Source organism: Brassica napus, chromosome C1, assembly GCF_020379485.1.
Source record: "Brassica napus cultivar Da-Ae chromosome C1, Da-Ae, whole genome shotgun sequence".
In the NCBI taxonomy this organism is placed as follows: Eukaryota; Viridiplantae; Streptophyta; class Magnoliopsida; order Brassicales; family Brassicaceae; genus Brassica; species Brassica napus.
The window spans coordinates 9729412-9739708 of NC_063444.1; the positions used below are offsets into that span (position 1 = coordinate 9729412).

General features: G+C 34.4%; 1 protein-coding gene and 1 long non-coding RNA gene across 2 annotated transcripts; one reads left to right on the top strand and one right to left on the bottom strand.

Annotated features, from left to right (window-relative positions):
• Positions 1 to 1242: 1242 nt before the first annotated feature.
• On the bottom strand, positions 1243 to 6105 carry LOC106373031. Its single transcript, XM_048743627.1, has 7 exons — positions 5982 to 6105; positions 5464 to 5902; positions 4440 to 5371; positions 3807 to 4354; positions 3093 to 3473; positions 1848 to 2892; positions 1243 to 1763 (listed from the first exon to the last, which is right to left on the bottom strand). The coding sequence occupies exons 1-7, from the start codon at positions 6103 to 6105 to the stop codon at positions 1243 to 1245; spliced, it is 3990 nt and encodes a 1329-aa protein (XP_048599584.1).
• Positions 6106 to 6523: 418 nt separating this feature from the next.
• LOC106374364 lies at positions 6524 to 9871 on the top strand. The gene is made up of 2 exons (XR_002655048.2): positions 6524 to 9435; positions 9584 to 9871. It is a non-coding gene; the product is annotated as an uncharacterized LOC106374364 (long non-coding RNA).
• Positions 9872 to 10297: the final 426 nt, after the last annotated feature.

The window sequence follows — 10297 nt, forward strand, 5'->3', positions numbered from 1 at the left end:
CTTCGTTTTCTTGTTAAAGTATAGATTCTGGGAGATGTAAACTAATTTAGAGCTGAATCTGATAGTTTGCGTAAATTAAAATCTTTGTTTGCAGTATTTAGAAGATGTGGTGATTCTTCATACAAAAGACACGTGTGTAGTTACAGCATCTGTTAGATCTAGTTTTTTGTAATTTTTTAATCTTTTGAATGTCAGATAAGACTTAAGAGGACTCCGTTTATTCGAATGATCGATCTTAGCGAAGCTGGTGTTCGTAGAGCTATTATATGTGTCTGAAGTACATTTGAAGGGAGCCAAGTTCAATCTCCTTAATCGAGAAAGCATCATTGGGTATTCTCTGTCCAGCTGTGTGACAAAGAAACTCATTTAGTGTCTCATCACCGACGACTCATCTCAAACTAAATCTGAAAAGCTTCATTTCCGATCTGTAAGTTAACTTTTCAAGCTCTGTTCTTCTACTTAATGAGGATAAATTATGGTAATTAAAAATCTAAATGAGGTGGAATCTAAACTGTCTTAACCTTTTCATAAATATTTTGGTTGAAAGTGAAAAGTTAGTTTGAGTAATCTTGGTCCCATCTTTGTTTCAGTAATTGGAAGTAATGATGATTGGTGAAACATGAAGGTGATCTTGACTCTTCTCATTTATAAACACGAAGGTGATCATATCTCTTAAAGTAATAGTATTGATGTTTTGTGATATTGCCTTAAGCTTCTTAAATTTTATGGCTTAGTTGTAAGTGTTACAGTAGTTTTACAGTCAATAAAATAACTAAATATTATCTGTTGTAATGTTAGATCTAATGGAACTCTTGTATTTGTTCTTAGGACGTAATAACTAAAAAAAGAATGAGCAAATGGAGCAAAGGAAATCAATCAAAGAGTTCTGAAAACAACCTTAAGCATTGGCATTTCATGTAAGTCTCTCTAAACAACTTAGAAAAGGAAGAACAGGTTTAGAATTGTGGAACAAAAATTAGGATTGGTAGTACGAACGGAATACAAACGTTGAATGTCTGATGTATGTCTTACTTGTGTTATTTCTTGCTTGAATGCTTTAGAATAACATTAGTAAGAGTTCTTACGTATGAGTGTTTTGCTTTAATATATATCTGCTGTGTTGTTACTTGCTTGATTAAATTACTTATATAGAGTTCAAACGTTTCCAAAATAAGTCCAGTGTCTGAAAGTAAAAGCAATAAGTTTTAGAAGTCAAAACACACAGCAAAATAAACATTACAATTAGAGATTCTGAAAAATCTCTTTGAAAACAACATTTATTGTCTCCCTATTAGGCTTTCCTTCATCGTCAACAATTAAAATCTTCAATCCCTTTTTTTGATGTAACCCTGGAGACAACCACATATAGTTGTCCATGAGAGAAGACATCTCTTGAAAGATACAAACCAACATGAGATAGTGATTGACCCTCATCTTGAAAGACAATTTCTTATCTGATGGTGTTATAGAAATTCTAGGAATGATCACAGTTTTTCCCACCTTTTCTCCTGTGATCACTTTCGCCTTCACCATTAAATCATCCATCTCTGTAATCTGGAGTCTAGTGCCATTCATCAGTCCGTTTGTATGATCGATGTTTCTAAGCAGCATCACAGGACAGCTGACTTTCAAACGAATGCTATGATTTGGAAGAACAGAAGCCTTGATGGTGTTTAAAAAATCGGGAGTGAGAGCTTGGTCATTAAATGAGAATCGATCAGAAGCATCAATGGAGTCAAAGCTTAAGTAAATTCTTTCTTCTCCTGCATGTTACAAACTCAAATATGAAATCCAGTTGCAGAAAACAATTGCAAAAGCTGAATAATTGCTCCAAAAAAATACTATACCTGGTAGTTTATCCAACATGTGCTGGTTAATCTTGTTGACATCCTCATTGGTAGGACACAAAATTGCCCTCTCTTGAAAAAACTTTGGCTCTTTATTCTGTTGTAAAGAAACAACATCACCATACACTGCTCTGCTAATTGATTCTATTGGATCATCTCCATCAGTAATAAGAAACTCTTCTGGAATATTGATTACTACTTCTCCATCATTCTCTTCACCAATCTTTCCATCCCCAACATCTAAAATCCACTCTGAGAATTTCTTTAATTCCTTTGCATCTTCAGCAGACAGGTTTTCAGAAATTAGCCTCATATTCTTTGTTAGTTTCATCACTTTGACATGCTTCCATAAATATGAGGAATTAAGAGAATCCAGTACTATTTCTGCTCTTCCAGCACCATGTATGACAGGTAATACTTGTCTAAAATCACCTCCAAATAAAACTACTTTCCCAGCAAAAGGTCTGCTGTCCTTGCTCCCCATAATGTCTTTCATACTCCTATCCAAAGATTCAAAACAGTGCCTGCTCATTATTGGGGCTTCATCCCAAATGATTAGAGAAGCTACTTTTACCAAATTAGCTTGATCACTACCTGGAATGAGTGTGCAAGTGGAAAACTCATCTGGGTTTATCGGTATTCCAAATCTAGGAAGTGCTGTCCTTCTTCCTTGTAGCAATAGAGAAGCTATCCCACTTGATGCAGTGTTCAAACATATTTCTCCCTTGTATCTGATTGCTGCTGACAACAATCTCCACATGAAGGTTTTACCAGTTCCACCAAATCCATAAACAAAGAACACACCTCCGTTTTCATTTACTACTGCATCAACAATCTCTTCATAGATCTTCCTTTGCTCCTCTGTTAGTTTGACAATGTCTCTGTCATGCTCGGCTTTCAGCTTCTCCCTATCATAACTCAGCTCATCTAAAATCAACATATTGTCATTCCCACCAATGTCGGGAGCTGGCTTTGGCATATATTCCCATTGATCTAAAGAAAATCCATTGCTCTTTAAAATTTTCTCAATCTCAAGAAGAGCAAACTGTTTTTTTTTTCATCGGCACTTAAACATAGATCTACAAAGAAGTAAAACAGCAAAGAAAATAGACAAATAATGTTTCTTTTAGAATGGCGTTTTATAAGTGTAAATATAGTTATGTTCAAACATGGCATGTTTAGTAGATTTCCCCGTTTATACTCTATATCATCACATAGTAACTCCCATGTATTCTCCCAAACAACCTCTGGCTCTGACAAACTACCAGACATGAGCATTACAACAAAAGCATGCCGCATATGTCCTGCTAATTTAGTGAAACTCGCCCTCACAAGATCATCAATATATTCTTGATCGTCATCTAGTAAGCCCCTCGCGTAGTACGCCTTCTTATATGTAGGATACACAACATTGTTGAATGTTCGAATCTCCTCAAAACATGTTGGACCTTTAACTATGTTTAGCAAAACACACAAATAGAAAGCTTCTTCAATTTTCCTTGGGGCATAATTGATCCTACCAATACTGAATCCTTTCTTTCTATCGTGGAACTTTCTCTCCTTCTTATTCCACGTGAACTTAGTTGGGATTTCTGCAAACGTTAGCTTTCTGGCAACAGCACTCACCTTGCACAATTCAAACCATTCTGTGAACATAGTATTTTCAATAAGCTTGTGACTGGTCACTCGTCACAATTGTCATCATCTTTGAAAATAATAATCTGCTTTCCTGATAGGTGCCACTGTAGTCGCTCAACAGGTATTGATCGATAGTGAATAGGGAACTTAAAAGTCCTCCATGACCTTTCACATGCAGAAACATATCTGAAAATTTATGAAATCGAAATTAGTTCAGTAGCTGATGACATTTAGAAGTCAAGAATAGCAGAAAAAAGACAAAATAGAAATTTACCTGCAGTTGAAGAAAATTTTGATCTCATTTTCTTTTTCAACTTTTACTGTTCCATCAGTCCCAACCTTTTGTTTAGCTGGTCCTTTTTCTGGTGGCTCTACAGTAACAGTGACACGATCTTGACCTTTATTAATATACTTGAATAAGTATTTAATAGAACCAGTCTGATTGCACCATTCCACATTAATATGGGCTCGATAACAAAGGGATAATTCCTTGTTATATGGTATAACATATCTGTTATCGCATTTGAAGCCATTTTTCTCTACAAAGCAACCAAGCATTTCACGCCTTCTATAAACTGGAAAGCCATCTTTGTTCACAACCGTTTTTTCAACATGATCTTTAGGATACAACTTTGAACATTTGCCATTTTCCATGCATGGTGACTTCATGTTTACTGCCCCACAAGGACCATGAATCATCATATCCTTTACCACTTCAAACAACTCTGGTTCTTCTTCCTTATCTGATATTTCTGCGGAGATGATCTTGTCAATGTCATCTGTTGTAGGAAATTTGGATTTCGGATGCATGAATATCAGAATATGAGCATGTGGTAGGCCACATTTCTGAAATTCAACAGTGTACATTACTGCAATAGAAAAAGAGAACGACATTAGTTACTATAGAAAATACCATATTATATCAGACTAAAACACCCATGTAATAGAACTCACATGCCACTGTCTTTCCAAGAAGCTCCTTTTCTGTTAAATCATCCATAAGAGAATCCAATTTACACTTAAATATCCTGCATAGAATATCGGATCTGTCATCAGGACTGAGTTTGCGTGGCTGAAGATACCTGGTGGTTTCAGGCCATTTAGGATTGCATGTAAAGGTTATAAACAGATCTGGAAACCCAAAATATTTGCAGATCGCCATTGCATCTAGATACATATTCTTCATGTACCTTGGTCCTCCAACAAATGTGACTGGTAACAAAAACCGACTGCCTTGATCATGCATATCTATCTTCCCATAGTTTTCAGACTGCTGAATAGAGTCAAAGCTATCTGATCTAAGGCTTTTCTGGTTCATCCTCAGATAGCACAACCGGTTAGACTCTATAGTTGTAAAAGCATCAACCAAAAACTGTTGGAATAGCCTTTTAGAGTGCAGAAGTGTATGACTTCCCCCATCTCTTTCATGAATCTGAAATGCATACCACTGTCTCATACTAATATTTTTCCTCTTCAGTTTTGCTGTAGCATCTGTAGGTCTTTTTTTAATCCCAAGTCTGAACCCATCCTCACCATATGTAAATATAAGAGGATATTGAAGAGCTAGGTAGGAAGGGTGTATTTCACTTATCCGTTTCAGCCATCCTGTTTGCTTCTCTTCCAGAACAATATCTCTTTTATCCATTTCCAAATTAAAATCACATGGAATTAATGCAGCCACCTCATATGCAGTAGGAGTATCATATGTCCTCCCGTCTTTCTCGCGGCTGCTGACAATCCGCATATGGAAAGTAGTCTCCGGATTAGTATGCTGAGCGGAATTGATGCACATATGGATTAACTTCGTTAGCATCTCAACTATCTTCTGAATGACTTGTTTTCTCAAACTCTCTTTTTTAGCCTTATCAACAGATTTCTTGTATTTCCTGGTTAACAAATACGATGTACACATTCTTAGAATATCAAATAATATAGAAACATAGGCTATCTCACAATACTTAATTATTTAATAACATACCCTATGATGGCGGCTCTGTTTTCAATTCCGTTTTCAGTGTCAACAATGTAAAGCTGAGAAAAATTGGCTTCTTCTCCATCTGGTGGCTTTAAACTACCCATTAAGTGATAGTTTTCTCCTTGAAGCTGGAACATTTTTGGTCCACGTCCTTGCAGTACACATCTATCTACTTTACCCCCAAGAGATGTAAAAGAAAAAACCATATTAATCTGCCTGATATTTTCCCGAAAATATCTGCTCATATCATCTTCTCCATGAAGCAATCTTGGCAAGACCTCCGGTGATTCCTTTAGTAATGGTAACTGAACTTGACCTAGTCCACAACACAAAGAAAATTTTGGTTTCTTGATCTTCCTTTTCTTCTCAATGCGTTCACCATACCACATTTTCGCACCACAGTAGTCACAAATATAAGTAGGATCACCCTCATCTAAATACTCTGTTAAAAATTAATAAATTGATCAGTGTTTGTTAAAAAGGTTATATTGATATACAAAAACGAAAAAAATTAGAATTACCTGTAGTATTTGATTTCGATTCTGATGGTAAAGTAGATGAAGATTCACCTTGGTTGAACGTTGATGTGGATTCATTCACCAGAGAAACAATATCTTGGAACATGGTTTTAAATATATCAGCCATAGTCAAAATCCTAGACCTTTGTTCATCTGGTACAAAACTTCTTCCATTTTTTTTCCAGTATTACCAGTAGCTACTTCATATGAATCACTATCTTCACTACTAACATCATAACTCTGATCACTATAATCGTCACCCTCCTCTGTATATTAATAAAAACAGTATCATGTATATGGTTGATATGGTTGTTTGAAAAATCTGTGACAATGCATACCATATAAATTGTGGGTTACTGATGTAATGTCAAGTTCATCCTCTGTCTCGTTATGTTGACTTGTTGTCCTCACTTTTGAATTTTGCTGCTTGGCAATGTCTGCCTTGGAGAAGGCTGGTAATAGATTAGTAGGTTGAATTTTGAGACATGAACTCCTTCTTGAAATGATGTTCGAGAACTGAGCAGACTTGTTGTTATAATCACCTCCTCATCAAAACGATTAAAGGAAATAACAATGTCAGTTGTCATAACTAAACCATTACAATTTAAGTTCATTTTTTTTATAAAATCGACCCAGCTTACCATTAGCTCTAAATCTCTTAGAACACTGAGGCTGCTTTCCTTTAGCTTTGTCTGTAAGTGTAAACACAACAGACTAGAATGCATCAAATGAACTTAAATTGATTAGTCACTGACTACAAAGCAGACAAACCAGTAACACATTAAACTGAAATGGGTTAAGAAAAATCACAATAGTTTTGATTTCTTGAACTTAAGACATTTTTTGGATGAGTAAAATGCTGGCGACTCCTTGAACTTGATAATGTCGGAGTTAAATTTGAAACATCTTTCAACACTGAAGTAATTCCAATACCGGATTTTTTCTCATCAGACGATTGAGAATCTGATGGCCCTGGAGTTATAGGTTGATGATTTTGTTTCCTCTTCCGTGTACCGGATTCTTTGTTCTTCATATTTGGTTTTGGTTACTGCTACCGGAGAAGTTAGTTTGACATGGAAATCTCAATAACCATTGTTATTATGTAAAGAGAGTTAGGGTTGCTTTATATGAACGTGGGTTAGCTTTCAGAAAATAGATTTAAAACACCTTGCTTTTAAATTACCTTGCTTACGATGTGTATCATATAAGTCGATATATTTGTATTGATTTGAATAGATAGATGCAATATATATCCACTTATGTTTGATAAATTTTCATACTTTTTATTTGAATCAATCTCATAAATATAAAAATAACTAAACTTGTATATTTATGTTGTAATTAATAATACACCGCCCATAATTGAAATGGAATAAATCAAAACAATAGAAAACTTGTAATATTTTATTGGAAATTATATATATTGGGGTTTAATTATTATTATTATTATTATTATTATTAAAAAAAATTGTTATTAAGGTTTAACTATAAACGTTAGTTTAGAGTCTTACAATATTTTTAGACTTTTTAGGAAGACAAAAAAGACGTAAATAACACTGCATTGCTAATCAAAGTTTAAATAAAACCAAACACTTGCAAAGAACAAACTTACTGGAAACATAAAACAACAAACTTACTGGAAACAGAAAACGACAAACAGAAAACATAATGAAAACATAAAAACAAAGCACAATTCCACACTTCCTTAGCCAATTTTGTTCGAGGTTGACTGCTGCTTGATGACGAAGTGAGTTCAGTTGGGTCGTTGGTGCAATGTTTCTTTGATGACGAAGTGAGTTCAGTTGGGTCGTTGGTTATGGCAATTTCATTGCGTTTAGATGATGGGGTTGTTACAGAGTCCTCGTTAACTTCACTTTCCATCAGTAGAAATGAATCCTACAATAGAAACTCAGTTACAAATAGTTGCGGTCCTTAAATTAATATTAAAATTTTGTATATGAAAAAGTCAAAACATACATGTTCACCACTATAATTAGTAGTTCAAGTTTCAGATGGAGTACACGATTCTGTAACACCAGCAGTCAATAGCATACTTAGTTCACTCCATACTTTACCAACCTTAAAATTCCCACTTTTGCTTGTATGATTGTCTTTCTCAATGAACACCCAAACATGAAAGTTTTACCAACCAAAGAAGTAATAGCTTCAGGAAATGAATCAATATCTTCTAGCTGTATAATAAATGTAGAGTTACATAATCAATTACTTGCATCTATAAAATGAATGTAGTTATAATTAATAGTTTATGAAATAGAGTATACCTCATCAAATGAATCATCGAGAAGTCAGGCACAATTCCTTGTGCAGTCCAGTGCAATAACATGAGGGTTGCTTCTCCAGTACCATCCTTAACCATTACATGAATCTTGAACCTGCATAATATAATAAACATAATTAAATTACGCATGAAAACTTTTTGATTATTCAGAAACTGTGTTTTGTATGGAAAACTTACTTTGGTGAGACATTTGTAACTTTAAGGTTGCAACCTTCACACCACCAAACATGAGATTTAGTCTCTTTTCCGTTCACTGTTTTCACTGAAGTTGAAAATGGAAGAACCTTTTTTCCCGGCAAGCATTGCATCCGAAATAGTACCATCCCCAATCCTTATCAATAGCATAGATTGTGCTAATGATTCTGCATTGCCCAATCTACATTTATAATATATACAAATTAGTGTTTGACAAGTAAATCACTGCTAAAACATATATTGAATCTATAAATATAACCTGAGTTGATGCAAGAAGCTCTCCAATGTCTTTCTGTGGGAAAAGCAACCACTTATCACGTCTTAATTCCCTCTCAATTTTGTCTTTTTCGGATTGAAATGTTGTCAAAGCATTGGACGGTTCAACCATGTAAAAACATAAATTAACATAGTTTCATCATAATATTCCTTAAGCTTTATCTAATTTATTAATATGTTATCAAAACCTTTTCATAAACTCATCTGTATCCTTTATTGGTGGGTTGAAATAGACCTGAGATGCATCAAATGCATTGGATATTTGAACTTGGTCTGCATATTATCAATAGTAATAAAAAATCAGTAAAGCTCTCAGTCAAGAAAAATAATAAACACTGTATTATTTTATATCTAAAGAAAATGATATAAGATTACTTCGATAGGTCCCGATTTTAGCAAAACGTATTAGGCATACTACAATTTCTTCTTCAGCTTGTTGGCTGAAACTGTGTATTGCTTCAGCAAACTTTCCCCAAAGGTAGCAAGGTATCTTTTGATCACTGTTGAAAACATATATTAATAGCTTAATATATATATGATATAAGAAATACATAAAATTAATATATTACCTGATGTCTCTCAAGCTGAACTCGATTTTCTTTCTTTGTTTACCGTGACACTGCACAGTTTCCAGATCTCCCAACTCAAACACTTGTCCAATAACATCTGATATTGTAGACATCATATGTAAGATTCATAAAAAACTTTTGAACAATATAGAAGTGAAAATTTGTATGACTGTATTAAACTAACCAATTAAGTTGGTTGTATCAAGTTTTCCACTTTGAATGCTTTCAAAGTCAACCAAACTAAGGAACATGTTTTCCTCTTGCAGTGTTGAAGGAGTGATGTCAGTGGTGGGAATAAAGACAATCTTGTATTGGTGATTTGTAGTCTTGTAACTACCGCCATTATTAGTCACCAAGAAATGGTCAATGTTTCTCCAAGCATCAACAGGTACTTTATTCTCCAAACGATCAAAGTATGCCTTCTTACATGATGCATGAATCTTGTTACCCTTCAATACAATAAGAATAAACTGGTTAGATAGTAAGTTTAAATATAGATGTATTTAGGAATCATTTGTTTGCCCAACAATAAATAAGAGAACATGATTTTGAAAGGTGTTTACCATTTAGATGTAGTTACGAATAGTGAGAAGAAATAACAGAAAGAATCATAAGAAAGTTTAGAGACGTACATATCCATCAGAGAAAACGATTTCCAAGGTTTCTCCTGAAAGAGGTGTGAACTGTTTCCAAGCATGAAGGACCTTAACTTGTAGACGCCAGACAGTTCTGTAGGGTCGAACTTGGTTGACAAAGCTGAGTTCCATGATTGCAGTGCAGTTTCTGGTGGAGTTATGCGTAGACTGCAATATTTATAAGTGCACTTTGTGTAAAGATGGAAGGTGTGGAGATTTTTCCGGAAATATAGCAGTGGTGATTTTACATGATTAAAGGAATAAAATACTCAGATAAGTATTTCTGTTCAAGAATAATATCTTTTGAGGAATCATGGGGTTTTTTATTTTATTATTATTTCAGAA

Coding starts and splice junctions, on each gene's coding strand:
- LOC106373031 (XM_048743627.1), bottom strand. CDS start 6,105: ATGGCTGATATATTTAAAACCATGTTCCAAGATATTGTTTCTCTGGTG. Junction 5,903..5,981: donor ATCGAAATCAAATACTACAG/GTAATTCTAATT, acceptor AATTTTTAACAG/AGTATTTAGATGAGGGTGAT. Junction 4,355..4,439: donor TCTTGGAAAGACAGTGGCAT/GTGAGTTCTATT, acceptor TTTCTATTGCAG/TAATGTACACTGTTGAATTT.